Genomic DNA, 22,871 nt, shown 5'->3' on the forward strand with positions numbered 1-22,871 from the left:
AAAACTAGAAATAATCAATTCGCCCATCTCTTAGAACAAGCACTTCAAAAAACCATAACATTAGACATAATCTCAAACTGAAAAATCACCCGCGAAGGTAAAAAATAATCCTTATTCGGCTGACGGTAAATTATTCTCATGAGAATATAACCGCCAAACGATCAAATCAAAACATCGATCTGAACCCGCTGAATTACTGCTTTCAGTTTGCGTGTTTTGAAAGTTGGTGGTGTTGATGACAGTGCGGTTATTAATTTTGTTAAATCTGACAATTGATGTTTGTAAGTCCACTTTATAGTTTTGATTCCCATTGAAGAATCATATTCTGGTTTTCATGTTATTAGATGATGTTTTAGAGCTTTAGGTCTACACTGCCAGCACTTAAGCTGAAGTCCCGGAAAAGCAGGATAAAAATCAGTTTTTTGCAGTTTGCAAAAAAACGCCATGCAATAGAAGATTTTTATGTGAATAGAGCAGTAAAAAATACAACTTTTCTATTTTTCTTTTTTTTTTGCAAAAGTTCTAGAAATGAAAATAAAAGGATAATGATAATTGAATACTATCCACTGATGATCCGAGGCGCCGTCGTAAAGCTAGAATTGCTTCGCGTACTCTTCGCTTGAGAAAATTATCGACAGATTAAATTTTTCACCCGCGCGGAAGTTCGCGTGCGTTCTGCGTTGTTGGAATGTTTACAAGACTCTTGACAAAAAATGTTTTGTTTTATTGTCAATGATGACAGTGACGTTATTAATTTTATTAGATCTGATATATTGATGTTTGTAAGGGTTGGCAAACGATATCATACTCCAGGATGCATTGTCTCTTATTTTCCTCCTGTTTTCTACTTTCCTCTCTTCTATCCTGATTTCCTGTCTTTCTCAAGTGTTTCTAAATGTTTTCTAAGTATTTTTCTGAAATTTGCCCAGGGGGGGGGGTTCAGTAGTAAAATCTACTTTTCAAATGTTTTGACTTTCTAGACGGAATGAAGATTTGATTTGAAAAGAAAAGTTCCTAAAGTTTCCTTATACCTCATCGACCTCGAATAGTTTTTTAAAGCAATTTTGCTGTAAATCTGTAATGACTTTTATTTCAATTTTGACCCCTTCTATAAAGTTATCTTTTTGAAAAAAACTTTAATGAAAGAAGTAACTCAATAAGTAAATGCGAAATAAATTTTCTTAGAAATCTTTTCCCATTAAATTCCATTTGTTGCGTATGTTAAATCGTTTGTGACGAACGGTTTTTTGAATGATTCTTTAAAAGCATTTGCGGCAACGGAAAAGCATTCTTGGCGTACAGTTTCATAACTCAAGTTTCGTAAGCGGTCTTCACGAACGGTTTTTCTTTTTTAAGCGTTCGTAACAACGGGTTTAAAAAGTAATGCGTTCGTAGCGAACGTTTCAATAAAACTTTTTTGTAGGGCGTTCGCGAAGGATGCAAAAGCATTCCATTCGTTGGGAACGGTTAGCGTTCGTGTGTCCGAATCAAACGACATTAATTTATTAATTAATTTATTAATTTATACATTGATTTAACTTTGTATTTTAATGACCAGCCAGGTCATTCATTTTAGGGCTATGCCAGCCGGTGTGCCGGGGTCCAATCGGTGCTCACTGGTCAGGGGGATGTGAGAGTTCACGCCTGCACTGTTGGGGGTCCTTCAAAGTGCCGTCAAAAGCTGGCAAAAATTGCCAAAAATGACCTCCTCAATTGAGGCTGCTACAACCCCTTTTCACTAGGAAAAATCGCCGGTGGGACCAATCGAGGCCTCTACAGCCCCCACAGCCTACCACAGCCCTTTGGATACCCTCTGCCTTACCCTCACACCCCCCTGACCAGTGGGCACCAATCGGACCCCAGGGGCCGTCCATGGTAGTACCCAAAGGAGGTCAATTTTTGTTGTCGAACTTTTTCAAACAGAGTTTTTTGTCGAATTTGTCAAACCTTTCTTGTTGTCGAACTTTATCGAACGGAGTTTTTCGTCGAATTTATTGAACATTTCTTGTTGGTGGAACTTTGTCGAACTTAATATGTTTTGTCGAACTTAATCGAATACTCCCAATTTTAGCGACTTTTGAAAAGTTTGATTAAAGAATTTAATCGAACTTTGTCGCTCGATTAAGTTTGACAAAGTTTGATTAGTTCGGTAATCGAACTGTTTGATTAATTACGTCTGGTTTATCCCTTCGTAGTACACTCTGTGCAAATTGTCTGTTTGATAAAAAAATTCCTGCATGGAGACCTCTGGGATGAAGTATGATTTATAAATAGCAACACTTTTCTCTTGTCGTCTCCCCCTCTCTCTCTCTCTCTCTCAACATTGCAACAACACTCCATAGCAGCAGTCAGTTTGAAAAATCTCAAATGAGAAAAGACAATGACAACAGACCCTTTACTGCAATGAATTTTGAAATAAGCCATAGATTTTGGATTTGTGTACAGACAGCACTTTCACCCAGACACTACCACACTTTAGTTTGCGTAGGCAGTTAGGAACATTTGGTGAGTTCCTGTGCGCGGCCATAATAAAAAAAATCATAACCACACTCATAAAAAAATCACGTTTGCATCTTTTTTTACGGTTTTTTGCCTAGACCATATAGCAAACATAGTAATTATAGCAGACTGTTCCTTTTTAACTGACTGTAACAAATTTCTGCTTTAGTAGAAATTCTCCAACTTTCAACAATGATAGAACAGCAGGCCTATTTAAACAAAATTAACCAGGCGCATATTTTATCTTTCTACTTCTTCATCTTCAATGAAGCTCTGAAAGTCAAATAGAATTAAGCACATAAGATGTTCCTAAAATTGAAAAATACTGTTCGCGCTTTTGCTACGGTGGAGTGCATGTGCATGAAACTCGCGCGGTAACAAACTCGCCTTCTGTTGGCTGATTATATTGGGCGTTTTGGCGTTGCCAGCCTTAAAGCAGTAGGTGCCTTTATTATTCCGCAACTCTGTCCACGATTTTAAATGAGCTAACAATATACCGTCAACTGCTCTAACTTTGGACTATCTGACAAAACATGGGATGGCAATTCGGCCACCATTTCACCGAACCTCCAAAGTCATTTGATTTGAGTCAATAAACAGCATATTAAAAATTACACGATTTCTCTTTCGCACCGAGTAGGCTTTTAAATCGTAATATGAAAAAAATCTGTAGTGGAACACATGCGGGTGTCTGGAAAGAAGAAGAACAAATTAGTGGCAAAACGATGGAGCGTTTGACGTCACTTGCGCAGCAAGTTACACACTCGTTATTTGTTAATCCCATCGGGCGATAGGTGGTTAGGCGGCGGGCGTTCTCTAATTCTCCAATCGGCGTCCGGTCATTTTGAATGAAAACGAAAAAGTTGAAAAAGGGCACGCTATCAGTGAAAGTTATTGTGACATGTTATGACAGAAAGCATGATTGATAAACTTGGTGGAGTTATCAAAACAAATTTGTTGTCAAAGAGATTTAACAGTAAGTGAAAATACAGGACAGATATCAACAGTCCCGTTTCGACCAATCGTCCCAAGTTAGAGCAGTTGACGGTACCGCCTTCTTGTTTTAGAATGAGAATTATTTTTTGTGCCAGTTCAAATGGAAATTTTCCATCCAATCAGATCGCGCGATTTCATTTTTGCTTTCTCTAGTCCAATAAGACACGGGATTTGAGTCACGTAACATCTCTATTGAAAATTAAAGGCCAATGTTTTTGATTTTTCTGAAGGAAAAAGGTTAGGAAGCTTTACTGAAGGTGGCATAAGGCTGGGACTATTTATTTAAAAGATAAGGGCAAAAAGGCACTTTTTGGGTAATAATTAAGATTTTACTTAGAAACTTTAATTCTGTAAACCCCGTCCCACGCCGCCTTGATATTAGCGAGGGAACCATGTTGGCCACCTCTCCTGAAAATTTTAGATCAAAACAAAAAAGGATTAAATTCCTGTAACTTGATGAAAATTGGCAAAAACAGGTTTTTGACTGTTTCCGATCCTAAAGTGCTATTTTTTGGTAAAATATTCATGTTTGGATTTCTAGAAAGCTTACCCATTCATTGTCAATATATTTTTTATTTGAAAGTAATTGCTTCATGGAATAAAAAGATAAAGTCAAATCTTATAGGGTAATTTAAAAAAGAAAAATTGCCTAAATCGATTTCACATTTCGCCATTTTAAACCCTACACAAAACAAAGTGACCAACTCTCACGGCATTGGGCCTGAGCATGAGACTCACACATTTTCACATTGTCGCATGCAATATTTGAAAGTTTTGATGTTTCCAATTTTTGGAACAAATGTTTCCTCAATTTTCCAATTTATAGAACAAAATGTTTACCTGATTTCCGATCCTTTAGAAAATTGTTCTGATTTCTAATTTTGGAGAAACCAGGCTAAAGATTTTGCTTCAAAATTTTTATCCCACACAAAATGAACACCTCAATAAATTTGATTATCAAAGTAATATAGTAATTAATGATCGAAGTAATTGAACGACACCAATTATTGATTAACAATCAAATTTCAAGTACCAAAGTTTCAATCCCGCAATGCTCTGTTTGAAATGAATTTTCATCAACATTCTGGCTGTCCGTATTGGCGGCTATTGCATCGCTAAAAATAATCCTCACAAATATTTGAAATATTGGTCATTCGACAAGTTTAACAAAAATAGTATTAATGAAAAATAGCCTCTCTTTAGCATCATAGTATTATAATGTGTTTTAGTGCTGCCAACATCCTAATGCACCAAATTAAATCCCCACAAATAATTCAAGAAATATTGACCAATTGCCAAATTAAATATACACAAAATTAATCCACATGTATGTATATGCCAAAAGCTGTATCTCTTGGCAAAGGGTGTGAGCTGTAAGATAAATAAAGTACTACATTTTCAGTCTCTCACACTGCAAAATTAGCGTTAGATTACCGTGTATTGATCCTGATTAAACAAAAATTTCTTGATTAGTACGTTAAGTTCAATAAGTTTGCTTGACATCGCCTGGCTTAAGGTATGCAATTTATTATGTTCAACAAAAAGTAGTTCATTTTGTTATAAGCAAGAAAACTGACTGAAAGTCTTATGTTATGATCTTTTTGTTTGCAATCGGATACAGAAACTCACCAAATGTTCTTAACTGTTGTATATATCTTTAGGTTTGCGTTTTTTTAGTTCCCCATCTATCCCATTCACGAAGCAAAAGGTTATCATTTAATTTATTTATTTGATTGTTAGTGTGAAAAAAATACATTCTTCTTCTTATCTCTTTAAACAGTAAAATATAAGTACCAGCAGGTACGTCCATTCAGCTTGTTCAATCTTTCTTTTCTACTGCTTTAAATTTTCAGGTGTTTTAGGAAGTTTGGATGGTTATATGAACATTGTTTTGGAGCAGACTGAAGAATATGTCAATGGGCAGGTAAAGATCTCTCGAATTTTGCATAACTTCTGTTATAACAATTTTTGATAGGACCAGCAAAATGTTTGATTTGAGTTGCTTTTGCATGGAAATTTTGATTTAGATTGTTGTCCAACTTCCATTATTTACACAGCACCTGCAACCTAAACTGTTTTTCAAAGTTAAATTTCAATTTATAATTTTTTTCCATTTTGCTGAGTTGCAGGATGTTTTGAGACCCATTTTCACAACTTAAGATATTTTATAGAGCGCGCCCTCAGCACCTCAGCCTGACTTCCCAATACCTTGGTGTGGGTTTGGACCTCTCCCAAAGGGTTGTTCCCTTGCCAAGTGAGCAGCTGCGATCTGGAGTCAAACCTTAGTGCAGCAACCAAAGTTACTGACCAATAATGTCACAGTGCTATTATTTAAGACTTCAATTTTTGTTTTTGCAGCTCAAGAATAAATATGGGGATGCCTTCATCAGAGGAAACAATGGTAATGCAATACTCATTTTCCCCTTTCATAAATAACAAGTAATACTTTAATGGACCTACCTATTTATAAAACGAATAATTAGAATTTAATGGAAGTAATGTATAATTTTAAATTTCGATTTATATATCTATTGGAACGGAGAAAGCAATTAAGAAACGCATCGATGTTTAACGGTGAAAGAAAAATAATATCGACACTTTAATCAATCATTCATCTCGAGAAAATCTCAAAAAACCGCTTTTTTCGGGACATTTCCAGTTCTAGCGGCCGGAAAAATTTCTTTTCGTTTCGAAAATTGGGCTCTGTCACATTTTGGGCATTGCCCATTTTACATCATTGTGCAAAAAATCATGAAAATCTGTCGAGTATAAGTTGAAAAAATGAAGGAAAACCGTTTTTAAACTCCCGGTTTTCGGCTGTTCCGGCGATTTTTAAGGAGTTCCGGATTCAAAGGATGATTTTTTTGGAAATCAAACGACTAAGTTTTTGGGCATCATCATAAAGAACATTTTCTGTAAAGAAACAATTAAATAAGTTGAAAAAATGTGACGGAAATGTGAAAAAACGAAGATTTCCGGCACATTTTTCCGGTTCTACAGACCGGAAAAAAAAATTTTTTTTCGGCAAACGGTTTTCGACAAACACTTTTTGGCAGTACTAATGTGCATCTATGTGCAAAAAATCGCAAAAAACTAATGAGAAAATCTCGAGAAAATCTCAAAAAACCGCTTTTTTCGGGACATTTCCGGTTCTAAGCGGCCGGAAAAATTTCTTTTTTTTTTCGAAAATTGGGCTCTGTCACATTTTGGGCATTGCCATTTTACATCATTGTGCAAAAAATCATGGAAAATCTGTCGAGTATAAGTTGAAAAAATGAAGGAAAACCGTTTTTACGCCGGTTTTTTCGGCTGTTCCGGCGATTTTAAGGAGTTCCGGATTCAAAGGATATTTTTTTGGAAATCAAACAATGCTAAGTTTTGGGCATCATCATAAAGAACATTTTTCTGTAAAGAAAAATTAAATAATTGAAAAAATGTGACGGAAATGTGAAAAAAACGACGATTTCCGGCACATTTCCGGTTCTACAGACCGGAAAAATTTTTTTTTTTTTCGGCAAACAGGTTTTTCGGCAGTACTAATGTGCATCTATGTGGCAAAAAATCGCAAAAACTAATGATAAAAAGCTCGAGAAAATCTCAAAAAACCGCTTTTTTTCGGGACATTTCCGGTTCTACGACGGCCGGAAAAATTTTTTTTTTTTTTTTCGAAAATCGGGCTCCGTCACATTCGAGGGTTCATAGTAATGCACCTTTGTGCAAAAAATCAGAAAAATTGAATGAGCCAATCTCGAGAAAAGTTGGTAACTAACGAACGAACGAACTAACTAACTAACTAACGAACACGGGTTAATTTATAGGACCTCCACCCCACCGGGGTAGGTCCAAAAATTGCTTTATTTGTATGCAATTTAGTTTTCTGGAAAACGTTTCAATCCTCAAAAAAAGTGATTTTTCTCAAGTTGCACCAAATTTTTTCCATCTTTATCTTCTTTCAAAGGAATTTGTTTATTATTTTTAGTGTTGTACATAAGTACGCGGAAGCAGAAGGTTTGAAATTGTCATGTTCTGTTGAGTTATTTTGTGTTGACTACGTGCAACAACATGGTGAAAACCTTCATACAATCACCGCTGTCTAGATAGATGTCAAAATGAAGAAGAGGAGGCTTCGTTTATCAATTTCTGAATATTTGTTTTTGAACGGCAATCTTTTTATATTTTTGTAAATAGTAATCATATTTTTGTTTTAGGGCAATCAGAATAAAAGATACTTGCGTTTTCTTTTTGCAGAATCTCACCCCAAATGCAACCTTAGTAAAAAATGTGTTTCCTGGGTTGCAAGTGAAGGAAAAGGTTCTTTTTCTCTTCTTGATTTTAGTGAAATATTTTCTCATCATAGCTGACTTTAAGAAATCCATTTGTTTTTCTTAAAAAAATTAGGCTTTGTCTGACTTGGCAAAACACCCACTTTAGCATGTTACAATATTTTTGTCAAATCCATCAATTATTTTGTTTATTATATTTGTTATATGTTCTTTATATTTTTCAGTAAAAATAAGCAAAACCTAATTCAAAAATAATTCAATATGCCTCCAAAAGACCCAAAGCTTCGCAACATTACCATCAAAACTGGAGTTGTCAAAAGGTATTATTCAAGATTGGTTACAAGAATTAACTGTTTGTTGAATAAATTTGATTTAGTTTTAAATGAATAATCTATGCAAAGTTATAGAGTGCTAAATTGAACTGAAAATCAAGTCACCTTAAAGAAAGAAATTTTTGATTGCAGATTTTAATTTTGCGGCTCACAGCTCAAAATTCGGAAGTTTCGCAAAACTTAATTTCGCAGTTGAAAGAATTTTTTGTTCATGATACATGGCCTATTTTGCCCTGAAGAGACTAATTTCAGGGGTAATGTTTTAAGTTCTGAAAATATCTGTGTTTCGAAGAATTTAATTTTGCAAATTTATCATAAAATCGCGTCTGCGAAACTTTCTTTCCTTAAGGTAGTTACAAGAATTATCTGTTTCTTAAACAAATGTTGACCGATTTTGATTTAAATGAAAACCCATGCAAAATTACCAAGAGTGCCAAAATTGAACTAAAAAAAAACAAGTTACAGCTTAACTTTATAACAAGTAGAGCAGTGTTTAATAGTTAGTCTGTCTGATACTCACAATACACTTTTCTTGAGATGATTTTGAAAAACATCTAAATATTACCAAAGCAACTAAATTTGAACAAGACTGGCCTATGCAAAGTATATTATACGAGATGCTTGACTCTAAAAAATAAAGGAATTGATTGAAACAACCATAAAAAAGGAATGGAAAGAGCTTGTAATCTATCACCTTCAACCGAAACTAGGAAAAATCCATAATTTTGATAAAGCTGTATTAATCCATTAAAGGTTTTATTTTTATATAATTGTTCCCGTTTCATATCAGACACATAATATTTCATATCAGGACAGTGTCTCCCTATTGTTATATTATGCTGATATAAGCAAAAAATGTGTTTTTCCTTTCCTCTTTCTGATCGATCTTGCTCCACATCCGTGTCAATTCAATGTGAAAAGCTTGTGAATCAAAATTGAATTTGATGAGTAAGCAAACGATAATACTCTTATTTGAAACAAAACCTTTAAGTGTCATCATTTTGTAACTCCAAACTAATGATAAAATTAATTCTGATGGGGTTAAAAAACAGGGTTGCATCGGTTGCAGTTCTCCTAGATTTAGACCTACCGGTACAGAACTGAAAACATTCAGTGATCTCATATGATGAGGCCATTGGCACTGAATGGGTTAAACAATATTGTTTTTGTTTATCCAGGTTAGCAAAGGAGAAGACAATGTATGAAAAAGAGACAGCTCAGCAAGAAGCCAAGATCGAGAAAATGAAAGCTGATGGAAAAGACGAATATGATATCAAGAAAATGGTATGTTTCTTTGATCAATTTTGGTCGTAATTTTTTGTGTTTCTGACCTGTCGAAATTTGCCGCTTGCCTGGGCCTAAATAGTCTCTGCCAGTATAATTGTTTTCATTTAGAAAGGGTTGTCAGTTTCTGCTGTATATTATCAGTGTTGATCTCTGCTTAATCTGCCAATTACCAATTAGGCTGGACTTAAAAAAATGTTGGTTTGTCGTCAAACCGATCGATCTAAACTTTCAGACCTAAAAACTTTTGACGAAGAGAATTTTTTCTTCAAAAATTATAAAATATAGACAACAATTTCATAATTGACCAAAATAAAAACACTTCCGACCGACCGACCCACCTCCAAAATCTAGGGTCGGGTGACTGCAAACCAAGAATCTTAAGTCCAGCCTTATATTTACATCTTTTTGTAAGAAAGCTACAACTGTCATATAAATTCGTATTATAGTTATACGCTTCTGTAACTCTTATAATAGATAAGTTTTGATTCTAAAATCTTGATGACTCGATTTTGATTTTGACGAAGTTTCTTCGCATGCATCAAAAGTTCAGTTGGAAGTATTTCTTTAATCTAACTAAAATCCTTGTTTCAAAGCCTCTCCACATTCTTAGAGAAATTTTTACTAGGTTGTTAAGATAATCTCAATCAATTGTATCTTCCAACGAACCCAGTACTTCTTGTATATCTTTATTATTCCATTGTCCAGAAGTGCTTTCACATAAACACTTTGAACATATTCCCTGAGTTACTTCTCACCATCTTGACTGTTCTGAATGTCTTAAAGGATTTGTCGGTTCCAAGTGAAGTCAAAGTACTGATAAACGAAGCAAGCAGTGAGTAGCTAATGTAGAATAGGATGATGTATGTCATGACCAAAGCCGACTGTGTTGCGCGACCAAGGCTTCTGAAGTAAGCCATGTCATAACGGATATCCCCGAAACCAATTGTGCTCAAACTAGAAAAAGGAATTCATTATTTTTTCTCGTTTTTCTTGGTGGGAAACTGGGTTATCACTAGATCTTTACTTTTGGCAGCGAGCAAAAAAAACGATAATTAATGTTGCTAAGAGATGTTTTAAAAGCTTGAGTGGAAAGCAGTCAAGTGAACGAAATGGAATTATCACCTTATATCCTAAAGGCTAAAAGCTGCAATTTTTATCTGTTAAACTTATCTCTAATTTAGATGGCCCACTTTTCGCCCTACCTATTCTAATTGGAAATTAAGGTGATCTTAAAGTGTGCTTAAAGTGTGCTGTCTAAAGTCAATGCATTGCGCTCTTTTGATGTCTATGCAATCAATGTCTTCTTTCAAACTTTTTGGACCTACCCCGGTGGGGTGGAGGTCCTATAAATTAACCTTCGTTCGTTCGTTCGTTCGTTCGTTCGTTCGTTCGTTCGTTCGTTCGTTCGTTCGTTCGTTCGTTCGTTCGTTCGTTCGTTCGTTCGTTCGTTCGTTCGTTCGTTCGTTCGTTATTAGCTTTCCTCGTGATTGGCTCTTTGATTCTTTATGATTTTTTGCACAAAGATGCATAACTATAAACCCTCGAATGTGACGGAGCCCGACTTTCAAATAAATGGGCAAATTTGGGCCAAAAAACGGCTATAAACGGGAATAATTGGATCATTAATTTTTTCTGATTTTTTGCATGAAAGTGGTATCATAGGTAAAACATGGCTCAAGTAGATTTTTTGAAAACAATTTTGTTGGCTCAAAAAACGCATGTTTATCTATAAGAATTACTATTAATAAGCATACGTCAATGCTCTTAGCCAAATTACTCAATTTTTTGATGAGATAGATGTTTTTTTGCTCACAAAGTCTTGAATATTGAAAAATATTTCAAGAGCATGAAATTTTCGTTTCTAAACGTTTTTTTTATAAGAAACAAACGACTAATTTTAATAGATCGTCACTGTATGTGTTCTGAATGATTGTTTAATGGTCACGCTCACGTAGATATCAATTATATATGTGTTAAATGCATAACCAGGTAGGTCCATAAAAGTATCACTTGTTTCAGCAAAGAATTTAACCGTCCACTTTGTGCCCGCTTTGTGCCTACTCTTACAATTAGATTAGGCAGGGCGAAAGCTGAGCCGTCTAAACTAGAGCTTATCTCCTTACCTGATGAATATGTAATAGAAAGCATCAAACAAGTCTCTATAATGGAGCACAGTCTTGTGGTACAGAACTGCTTGTAATCCAATCAGGACTGCATTCAACAAGACCTCTATACCAACAACTTTTCGTTGGAAACGTATGATTTTGGTACGTTTGAGAACATTGGATTCGAAAACCACAATTAGGTATTTGATGGATGCAGTGATGAGGCGTCCACTGAGCACCAGAGATGCGGTTGTGATTGGGATCATAATGAGTGCGTATATTATGGTCAAACCCTTGCCAATCATCGACTTTGCCACGTTTTCTCCGTAGCCTGTAAAATAGATTGTGAAACTTTCAAATTATTATTCTTCTGCGAATGATATTTTTCACTCTCACCCGCCTGCAAGATTTTATTTTATTACATTAAAGGAAGAAGTTTTGGTGAGAAGAAAATTTGGCGGATTTGGCCAAAATCCACCAAAATCTTTTTCCGCCTAGTCGCCAACAAAAATCATAAAAAAAGAAATAAGTTTATACCTAAACTATTTTCCGCCTAGTCGCCAACAAAAATCATAAAAAAAGAAATAAGTTTATACCTAAACTATTTTCCGCCATCCGCCAAATTTAAATTGCTCTATTTATTTCCCCGAATGTGTGCTATTTCGGGCTTTAAAACAGGTTTTTACTTTTTTAATTGCGTTTTTTGGACAAAAATGTCCTTAATCCGCCAAATTAAATTCCCTCTGAAAAAACTTTTTCGGTCCGCCAAAATTTATTCCTTTAATAATAGTCTATACAATGGCTACAAAATTTGCTTCACAATTTCCATTCAAAGAATGCAACCACTCTTATCAGCGTCAATTCTTCAAACTTTTTCGTGCCTTAAAAAGTTCAAATCCAGCGACTTCTTCTATGATTTCATACGAGTACAAAGTACTAAAGAGTGTTATTAAATATAGACAAAATGAAAATTAGAAAAGGGACAAAATAAATTTTCTTCAAGATTGGCATTTTTGTTTTCCGCTGGGTTAAAGGTCGCACGTCCACCAACCAGCTTACCGACTCTATAGAAGCTTCTCTATCGCATTGACTTTTATGAAAAATCTTAAAACGGTGTCCTAAAGAGTGTTATATAGACAAAATAAAAATTAGAAAAGGGAAAAAATAATTTTCAACCAGCCAGCCTACCGGCTCTATAGAAGCTTCTCTATTATTGATTTTTATGAAAAATCTTTAAAAAATCTTAAAACGGTGTCCACAGAGGTCCACTCACTTACCAATGGTAAAAGCGACGCTCAAAGTGAAATGAGACCACTTATAAAACATCCTGTAGTTGAATTGACAAGTAGGTTCATCATTGTCAGCAAAGTCATAAATATTTGTCTCCTTGTCTGAACACCATTTTGTCATGTTTCGCAATATGTCTCCAACCATTGAGGTTTTGACTGTACCTGTTACGTTCAATTGTGTTAATCCCTGGCATAGTTCTTCTTTAGTCTTGCTGTTTGAGTTTGAAGAGTCATCGGTGTAAAAGTAACATTCCTCAATATAGAAGAACATTAACGCACCAAGGACTAGACTGGACAGAACGATAACGAAAAATATCAGGAAACGTTTCAAGATTTTCTTGATTTCTTTGATCAGTTTCTTTTTAGCTTGTGGTATGTTCTCGATAATCATGGTTTAAGCAAGCTCTAAGAAGAGTTTTCATTAATTGTTTTGTTAACAAGCGCATAGTTAAGTTAAAAAATCATCATGTTCTTTTCATCTTGAAAGGCTACATTTTCAGTAAGTCTTCTCCAGAAATTTGACAGATGACTAACAGCCAAAATCAATTATTCCCTTAACTCGATCGATCAATTATTTATAAGGTCAATATAAAATCTATTTTATCATTATTAAAAGATTCAATAACAGAAGCTGATTTTGGTTCATTTTGAAATTTATTTTTCGAAACATTTCGCCCTCAACAGAGTACCATCATCAGTGAACAAATTGTTGTAATGTAAATGTATGTTCGTAATGTATTTTTTTCACTGATGATGGTACTCTGTTGAGGCCGAAACGTTTTGAAAAATAAATTTCAAAATGAACCAAAAGCAGCTTCTGTTATTGAATCTTTTAAGGTCGCTACCCACTCAGCATTTTATTGTCGTCGAACAAGGCGCAAATCTCGGGCGCTTTGGTCGCTGAACGCTTTTCCTATTCCACTGATCCGCACATTTTTTATTTTTTCTATTGTTGATATCTTTTTGCACACGGTACAAGAAAGTTAAATGTCTCTTCTGATTGGCTATTTAAAAAAGAACAATAGGAAAGCCGCACAGCCTAGCGAAAAAAAGTTGAAAAGTTTCAACTCTTGGTGCACTCAAGGCGACAGCCTTTGAAGGCTTGATTTATGTAATTTATGCAATAATTAAGCTGCGTGAGTGGGTAGACCTTCACTGAAGATGTATAGAAAGATTTATTTAATATTTTATTATTACTCTCTTTAAAAACCATGATATCTTTCGCCTTCGATGGTTATTTTGAAATAAGCGATTTTCTTAATTATCTGTGAAAAATACTGGTATATTGTATTCATATTCTCTTCAACGATTTGGGAAACCCCTTTTTAGAAACCTGTTTGTTTTTTATATTTTTTATCATGATGAAAATTTTTCGACCTGCAGCTGGTTTTTCCTATACATTAAAAATATTGCTTCTTGATATAAAAAACCGTCTTGCCAATAAAAAAAACCATCTTGCCAATAAAAAAGTTTGTTGTCATGAAGTTTCTCTTATGAAAAGTTAAATAAAGGGTATAAATTGTTAGATGAACAACCCTTCAAATTAGGAAAGTACTACCATCACCTAGTAGAAGGTGAATGGGCGAATCGATTCAGCCGGGAGGGTGAGAAAATTCTAATTTTTTCTAAGATAATCAATATACTGCACTTCAGTTCGGTCATTGTAAGATCAAAATTTACCCCTACGGTATAAGACAAATTTTCTTGGAGGAGCTAATGTAAAAATTTCCTCTGCTTCAGCTCAAAATATAAAATTCTTTATATTTTTATAGAATCAATTTTATAAGAACAGCAGGAGGCTCAAAAAACAAGAACAACCGAGTGTCGAAAAATTTACTACAAAGGTTCTTATAAAAAACAGTCTAAATTTCACCGGTGGGGGTACCTAGGCAAAAAGAGGTTATGGGTATGTCCTTCAGGGTCTCTTTTGTGTCTTCAAATCTCATTAGGGGTCGTAAAAATAACATAATAATTCCAGTCCCCTTAAAAACAGGTTGTAAAAACAGCTCAAATTCCATATCGTGACCCTCAAAAGCCTAAATTTCTATAAAATAGTTCCTGTAAGTCTAAGGGTCGGCTTTGGTCCCTATAAGGGCCAGACCGTCAAAATTCGGGCGGCATATACCCGTCATCCCGCAGACCTAGTACTCCCCCAGCGAAATTTCACTTTTGATTTGTGTTTATTTCTACAGATCGAAGTGAAAGGAGAATCAGCTGCCATGATAATGGATTGTTTGAACAGGCTGAAGAAAGCACACCAAGAACTCAAAACCATCCTTGTAAGTACACCTCCTCTGTTTGATTGTTTCTAACGCGTTGACGAAGTCTGCTGTACACACGTTTTTTTATAAGAACAAACTATATAAGAACATAAAGGCTTTTAATGGCCAAAATGTCACAAATAAATTAAGAACATTTTAAAACTTTGTAGACTGTTAAACACCGGAATCCTTAGGATTGATTTTTTTACATTATTTCCTTGATCTCCAAAAATATTGGTTCTTCTTACAAAAAAAGTGTTATGTATACGCTGTGTGTACCTTAGTTAGAACTCTTTTTGGACCTACCCCGGTGTAGGTCCTATAAATTAACCTGTGTTTGTTCGTCCGTCCGTTCGTTCGTCTGTTACCAACTTTTCTCAGGATTGAATCATAGGAATCTTTTAACTTTTGGTACAAAGGTGCAAAATGGTGGTGGCCAAAATGTGACGGAGCCCGATTTTCAAAACAAAATTTTTGGGCAAATTTGAGCCAAAAAACGGCTAAAAAAAGGGTTTTTTGGACTTAGTGAAATATTGGATCATTGTTTTTTTTCAGATTTTTTGCATGAAACTAAAGTCTATTCACGATAAGTGTGCACTCTTTTTTCATTTACCTATAACTTTTGAAGGAATCCTTCAATCTTCATAAATTTGGTATCATTGGAAAGATATTAGCGAGTGGAACAATTTGAAATAAAAAAATCTTTAAAAAAATTCTGAAATTGATGATATCAAACAAAATTATAAGCTGATTTCTGCTGTATTCTGCTCTTTTTTGGGGTCAATCACTTATCAACTTTGTATCATAACTTTATATTGAATAAATATTTTTAGTGACATTTCTTCACAGTGATGACCTCCTAAAATCAAAGAATCTCTCCAGTGAAAATGAAAGTTATAGCACTTCTCTACAAGATCTTCATTTTTTTTTTCTTCATTTTCATCTTCAATTTCAGAATTTTTTTAAAGATTTTTTTATTTCAAATTGTTTCACTCGCTAATATCTTTCCAATGATACCAAATTTATAAAGATTGAAGAATTCATTCAAGAGTTATAGGCTAATGAAAAAAGAGTGCACACTTATCGTGAATAGACTTTAGGTAAAAGATGCATACAGATTTTCGTAAAAAAATAATTTTTCAAATTTTTTGCATGAAAGTAGGGTACCATCATAGGTAAAAGATGGCTGAAGCAGATTTTTGCAAAGAAAATTTTTGGCTCAAAAAACGCATGTTTATCTATAAGAACCACTATTATTAAGCATACATCAATGTTCTTGGTCAAATTACTCAATTTTTTTATGAGATAGATGTTTTATTTGCTCACGAGGGCTTACTTTTAGAGAGTATGTGTGCTTAGGCATGAAATTTTGGTTGCTTAGCGTGTTTTTAATAGAAAAACTGGCCAAATTCGATATTTTTTTATAAGCACATTATCAATTACTTAGGTATTAGCTTTTCTCGAGGTTGGCTCCTTCATTTTTTATGATTTTTTGCACAAAGATGCATAACTATAAAGCCTCGAATGTGGCGGAGCCCGATTTTCGAAAAAAAATGTTTTGGGCAAATTTGGGCCAAAAAGCGGCTAAAAAGGGTTTTTTGGACTTTGTGAAATATTGGATCATTGTTTTTTTTTCAGATTTTTTGCATGAAACTAGGTAAAAGATGGCTCATACAGATTTTCGTAAAAAAAAGAATTTTTCAGCTCAAAAAACGCATCTTTATTTATAAGAATCACTATTAATAAGCATACATCAATGTTCTTAGCCAAATTACTCAATTTTTTGATGAGATAGATGTTTTTTTTGCTCACGAAGCCTTGAATATGAAAGATTATTTCAAGAGCATGAAATTTTGGTTTCTAAACGTTTTTTTATAAGAAACAAACGACTAATTTTAATAGATAGTCACTATTTGTGTTCTGAATGATTGTTTAACGGTCATGCTCACGTAGATATCAATTATATTTGTTAAATGCTTAACCAGGTAGGTCTATAAAAGTATCACTTGTTTTAACATTATTTCTAATCGTATGCTTGATTGTAATAAATGTTACCGGTTTTGAAACTCCCAGTCATATTATTTGTGTCAGTCTTACGTGTTTCCTGCTCAATAATACCTTCCTCTACTGCATGTTGGTTAACGGATTCGTCTCGTAATTTTTTATCTCGAACTTTCATTTCTTCCAAGAGTTGCAATCTTATGGTCCATTTAATTTTCTCTACTTTTGCTTCTTTTAAAAATCGTTCTGGCAGAAACGGCGCGTCAAAGATAGCTTTGTTCAGTTCTTCCCATAGCTCCTCATAAACGTGTAAATTCTTACAACGCGCCATTCTCAACATTAATAATTGGAATTCTCTGGACTGTTGCAAGTGTTCGTGCCATTGATTGGCTGGTGACAAAAAAGCCTCGATGGAGGACATCAAAGCTGCCAGTGCTGCTACAGCTGAAATAATCATTTGGTCCAGCGAATGAATCAATGTCAAAAATGTTGTAATTGACGTTAAAGTGACTATAATGATCTGCAATGTCTTTTCTAAGCGATTCCAGTGCTGAGCTGCTCTCAGATGAGCTTTACTTTTTGTAGATGTTTTACGAATGAACTCCTCCCAATTCTCTTTACCCATAGTTCTTGCTTGGTAGTCGAATTTATTTATCTCAATATTTACCGTTCACTGTTTGTTTTTAAAATCCTTTAAACGGGTTAATCAGATGGTTCTAGATTTTCCTATCTACTAAAAATTTGTTACTTAGGAAATATTCCGAAATCCTTTTGCCTAAACTATTTTCAAAATCGTAATAATATGACCATTTGAAATCTATTAAAATGATCTCAAACATGGTCGTTACGCGAAACTATAATTTTCTTGCCGAAAGTTAAAAGTTTAAACATACAATATTATGCAATGTATTTGGCTTAAAAAAATGTTAAGTTGAAAGCTATGAAATTTTCCTCAGACAGTAAAAGGAATCTGGAATCAAGCCGAAAATCTTAACCATCTGATTATCGTCTTTCATTTCAGAACAAGTTTCTCCTTTCTTGTTTGTTGTTGTTTTTTTTCACTCATAAATATTATTCAGCATGATTTCACTCAGTTAAGTTTTACCAATGTACTTTCAATATGAAAATGTTTTGAAATAACAATAGTATTGAAAGGCGCTGTCTTATCAGAATTGGTAAAATGGGTAGGCTACGTCATATCTTCCTTCATTTCGAGCGTAAAACTCCTACTCTTCGTGAGTAAGGCCTAAAAGCCTGGAGCTGTCTATTGTGTAGACTATAAAATGGGTTTTTCCAGTAAAATCCGTTGGTGGGAGGTGGAGGATATATTATCCAGGGTTATTGAGAAAATTACTCCTGGTAATTGGATTGACAAAGATTACCCGTCTGCTTTCATGGGATTTGAAGCCGTGTGGGATAGATCTTCCCATGCCACCAAAACCTCGGACAGTATTATAGTAGTGAAAATTCGTGAAAAACCGTCTCACTGTTTCATTACCGAGTTTATGTATCGGGGGATATCGAGGGCGAAGGTAAGTGAAATCGATACAAAACAAAGTCGATAGTTGATGTACGGCTCTATATCGCCTTTGCTCACCTAAACAGACGACGGTATTTTGGTGTTTTTACCGTCGTCGAGCAAAGTGGACGGTTATTTCAGCTCCATGTCAACTTTGCTTTATACCGTCTAAAATCATGGATTTATTGCTAAAAGTAAGGACACAGTCACGGTATAGATGATTTTTCCGTTCGAGGTCGAATAGACATTTTCATAAATTACGTCATAAACATCACTTGCCTCGTTTTGAAATTATTGCCATGGTGTTAATTCCCAGTGGATTTTATTAAAACTACTTCCTATTCATAAAAAAATCATGTCTCAAGAGACATAATTACGATGGTAATTATTTGAATAAGAGGCAAGCGATGTTCGTGAGGTGATTTATGAAAAGGTTTATTCAAGGGTGTATGTACTGTATAAACTTGCCTTTGTACTGTGTTAAATTTTTTTTTTTTTCACAGGACAACGATACAGATTACGCAGAGAGCGAAGAATATAAAGCAGCTCAAGATGTTTACAGCGATGCCTCCTCTGTTATCTCCGCCTAAGAATGCCATCGAAAAACTAAATCTTGCTGACAAAGCAATTTTTAACGATTCTTAAAACACTAAAGACCTTGTTGGACTGTTAAATAAAAAGTTGATTGGGATAAGGATGGTTGTTATGAAGATCGCCAGCTTAACTGTCTCGTGATATTCAAGAATAACTGACACTAATGCTATCCTGATTTTCAAGCGGGCATTTTCAACAATCTTGAATTCGAGATGATGTTTTTCGATATTAGACATTTTAAATTTTTGTTCGGTATAATGATACTTTATTGGGATAAACTTTCACGGGGATTAAATTTCGCGGATGAGGAGTTCCCTGATTTCTCGCGGATCAGGATTAAATCTAATTTTTCCAAAGTGATTCCAAATTTTGCAAACGGGGTAGCGAACAGAATTTCTCAAAAATTCAAAATTTTGATATGGTAGAGTGCGAAAATTCGAAAAATAACGAAGACATTTTCTTCAAAGCGGGGTTTAAGGGCTCTGACCCATTGAGTTTCAAGCCCGAAGGGCTAGAGGTCAATCTCTTTGGTAGGATTTGAAGCCAACAAATCCTACCAAAGTTGCGCGGCCTTGAGCGACCCGCCTGGTTTTTACACAAATGACAGATTGAAACTAAAATTTACCGCTTAATTTCGAAAAATATATCACTCGAAAACAAAGGAATTGCTTGATTCAATCCGTCATCAAAAATACGGCGCATATTTTAAGGCTTCAATTTTTCTTGCCTGAGAAAGGTTAGAGATTGACCTCTAGCCCTTCGGGCTTGAAACTCAATGCTCTGACCATAGTCCAAAAATTGATTTTGGTATTTGAACATAAAAGTTATATTTCAGGTTCCTTAACACTTTTAACAAAGAATTGCCTTTATAAATTGCTTTTTAATCGAATCCCTTAAGAGTAATTAAGAATTTAATTGCAAAAATGACGTTATGAACTTTAAAAAGATGTTAATAATATGTTGCATCACCCTCTTTTACAAAAAGTGCTTAGTTTTAATGGGTAATTAATTTTTTTGTTTCAAAATTTCTTTACACTGTCCGCAAAGAATTGAACTATTTCAAATTTTGCGGAAAATTTTTCTAAAAAGATGTGTCAAAAGTTATGACTGTTTTTTTAAGCAAAATCCAGATGAAAAATTGATGAAAAACCACTATTTTGAAGATTTCGAGACAAAGAAGTATTTACAAAAATTTTCCGCAAAAATTTTTATTGTTCGGTAAAAGATACACCATCTACTGCGAAAAAATTTTCAAAATGTTTTTTCTTCGCCGAATCTAAGCTCTTCAAAGTTGAAATACTCTTCCTCGCAAAAGTCTTCATTTTCTTCTTCATCAAATTTTTTCAATGCAATTTTTGAATTTTCAGATTCAAGAATAGTTTGTCTAACAGAAAATGTATAACATGCCATAGTTTTGTTGGTTACATCAGTCAGAAAACACATTTTAAACACGGCAATTATGAAAAATTCACTATGGTCAGAGCCCTTAAGTAGTCTGATTTGCGGGACGAAAAAACAACGATAGAAATTTACAATTTTTGCGGATCGAAGAAAGATTTCAATTTTTTTGCGGGTAGTTAATTTCGCGGATGAGGCCCTTCCAAATTTCCATTGAGACTTAATTTCGTGGATTTTCGTGGATGACACCCAAATCCGCGAAATTTCATCCCCTTGAAAGTTTATCCCATTAAAGTAAATATTGATAATTTATATACATTGTAGTAATTTTTATTTACGTAGTTTCACTTACATGTACATTCGAAAATTCTAGAAAAAAAAATACTAAAACTATTTTATCAAGATACGAAATGCTTTCGCTTTTATTATACAATCCCAGACTTTATCTTATCGGGGAGAAAGAGGTTGTAGGGATAATTTTCATCTGAAAAATAGGAAACTTCAATACTTGTCACAATAGATTTGGGATTTTTTGAGTTTTGATTCCAGTCCTTCTTCCACCCACTTTATGTCATTGGGCTTTTCGATTCGGGAGCTTGTCCAAGCTTATTTTTATTACTCAGATATAAGCACATCTATTTTATGAAAATCAAATTAATAACTCTTGATATACCTTTCGATAATTAGTTCTTACAAAATAAACAGGGGATGACGCACAATATGCGCATGTTAATCTTTTCTATATAATACTACGTATTTTTTGAATAGATGAAAAAAATTCGTGACAGAAATTTGGGCTGTTCCATTAAAAATCCATGCAGGGGGGAGGACAAACCTTTTCAAGTCAAAAAAAAATTCTGAGAAATGTATGGATACCCTTTGAAAAATAGTCGAACGTGCGCAACGCACTGGGCTCAACTTCAGTGGCTTCAAATTATTCATAGGCCCAATTGTAGACCCCCAGATATTCACCCAATGAACAAGTGTGCAAAATTTCAACCAAATCGAACAATTTTTGAAGTCTCCAGGCTGCCCCAAAGTTTTAGCCTCGTTTTGGTGAAAAACTCGTCCCCAGGCCCCAAAAATCAAAATTTTGAAAAATTAAAAAAACACCCCCAGATATTCACCCAATGAACAAGTGTGCAAAATTTCAGCCAAATCGAACAATTTTTGAAGTCTCCAGGCTGCCCCAAAGTTTTAGCCTCGTTTTGGTGAAAAACTCGTCCCCAGGCCCCAAAAATCAAAATTTTGAAAAATGAAAAAAACACCCCCAGATATTCACCCAAGGAACAATGGTGCCAAATTTCAGCCAAATTGGACAATTTTTGAAGACTCCAGGCTGCCCCAAAGTTTTGGGACATACACAGACACACACATTCTCCAGATTCTAACTCAACTGAAGTTGAGAATACTCTGTACCAGAGTGTATCTCACGTTTATCGCTTCGTAGTACTCTACGGCAATGAGTTTTGAAATTAGCCGTAGATACTGCGGGTCTGTACAGACAAAAAATGGCAAAATTTGTAAAGAAGCCCTTGGAAAAAATTCTTTTCATACTTTAAAAAGTGATGGTGGAAGAACTAAAACCGGTCTTTAGACTTTACCCTCTGGAAGTTTTGGAAGAATTTTTTACACCCTGGATAAATGAGAAAAATACTCCATTAGACCCCCTGGAAATTCTTCTCAGATTACCCCCTGGAAATGTTCGTCCACCCCCTGTATGAATATAAAATGCGATAGCGCCCATGGCTCGCAAAACCACTACAAAATGCGCGCAGTCGAAGTTTTAGGGACAAGTTTGAGTTTATATACAATTTACAACTTCTTATTTGATTTAGTTGGTCGCTAATTTTAATCAAACAAATTTTAGTAAAAAATTAAAACGCATCATCTCCATTACTTCAAATTACCAGACCATTTCAAAGTTTCGAGCCCTTTTTAGCCATTTTATGGGATGTCAATTTTTAACCCTTTCTTAAGTTAAATTATTGATAATAGTCAAATTTTGAAAACTGAAGAAAAAAACAAACAAAAAAAACAACACCAGATATTCACCCAGGGAACAAGTGTGCCAAATTTCAGGCAAATCCGAAAAATCTTTGCATCCTCTCGCCGAAATAGTCCAAAATGAGTCAAAATCTTATATTCCGATGGCAGATTGGCGGCCGCCCACGCTAAAGCTCTAAAGGAGTGGACCAATATACCATCGGAGACTTTTTCGGAAAAAGTACTTGTAATTGACTGGGAAATTCGACCCGTTTCAATAAATATCCAAAAATGCGTTAAAGGTTAAGTACAGTTCAAGTC

The 22,871-nt window shown here is 34.6% G+C and overlaps 3 protein-coding genes across 3 annotated transcripts; 2 read left to right on the forward strand and 1 right to left on the reverse strand.

Moving 5' to 3' along the window:
- Positions 1–5,348: 5,348 nt before the first annotated feature.
- On the forward strand, positions 5,349–7,726 carry LOC136807324 (U6 snRNA-associated Sm-like protein LSm6; the record flags this gene model as incomplete). Its single annotated transcript, XM_067063928.1, is given in 3 exon segments — positions 5,349–5,419; positions 5,854–5,896; positions 7,475–7,726. Coding segments are annotated over 3 exon segments (149 nt in total), but the record flags the coding sequence as incomplete, so codon positions are not given.
- A 263-nt stretch (positions 7,727–7,989) lies between these two features.
- Positions 7,990–19,670, forward strand: LOC136807285 (tubulin-specific chaperone A-like). Its single transcript, XM_067063896.1, has 4 exons — positions 7,990–8,098; positions 9,289–9,394; positions 14,984–15,070; positions 19,076–19,670. The coding sequence occupies exons 1-4, from the start codon at positions 8,040–8,042 to the stop codon at positions 19,160–19,162; spliced, it is 339 nt and encodes a 112-aa protein (XP_066919997.1). The 5' UTR covers positions 7,990–8,039; the 3' UTR covers positions 19,163–19,670.
- LOC136807284 (potassium channel subfamily K member 4-like) lies at positions 9,723–13,459 on the reverse strand. Its single transcript, XM_067063895.1, has 3 exons — positions 12,780–13,459; positions 11,521–11,833; positions 9,723–10,351 (listed from the first exon to the last, which is right to left on the reverse strand). Exons 1-3 carry the CDS (start codon positions 13,180–13,182, stop codon positions 10,111–10,113), a joined length of 957 nt encoding a protein of 318 aa, XP_066919996.1. The 5' UTR covers positions 13,183–13,459; the 3' UTR covers positions 9,723–10,110.
- Positions 19,671–22,871: the final 3,201 nt, after the last annotated feature.

This window comes from Clytia hemisphaerica, unplaced genomic scaffold (assembly GCF_902728285.1).
Source record: "Clytia hemisphaerica strain Z4C2 unplaced genomic scaffold, Clytia hemisphaerica genome assembly, whole genome shotgun sequence".
In the NCBI taxonomy this organism is placed as follows: Eukaryota; Metazoa; Cnidaria; class Hydrozoa; order Leptothecata; family Clytiidae; genus Clytia; species Clytia hemisphaerica.

Coding starts and splice junctions, on each gene's coding strand:
- LOC136807284 (XM_067063895.1), bottom strand. CDS start 13,182: ATGATTATCGAGAACATACCACAAGCTAAAAAGAAACTGATCAAAGAA. Junction 11,834..12,779: donor GAGCGTCGCTTTTACCATTG/GTAAGTGAGTGG, acceptor TCTATTTTACAG/GCTACGGAGAAAACGTGGCA. Junction 10,352..11,520: donor TTCTATTACATATTCATCAG/GTAAGGAGATAA, acceptor TCCTTTTTCTAG/TTTGAGCACAATTGGTTTCG.
- LOC136807285 (XM_067063896.1), top strand. CDS start 8,040: ATGCCTCCAAAAGACCCAAAGCTTCGCAACATTACCATCAAAACTGGA. Junction 8,099..9,288: donor AAAACTGGAGTTGTCAAAAG/GTATTATTCAAG, acceptor TTGTTTATCCAG/GTTAGCAAAGGAGAAGACAA. Junction 15,071..19,075: donor AAGAACTCAAAACCATCCTT/GTAAGTACACCT, acceptor TTTTTTTCACAG/GACAACGATACAGATTACGC.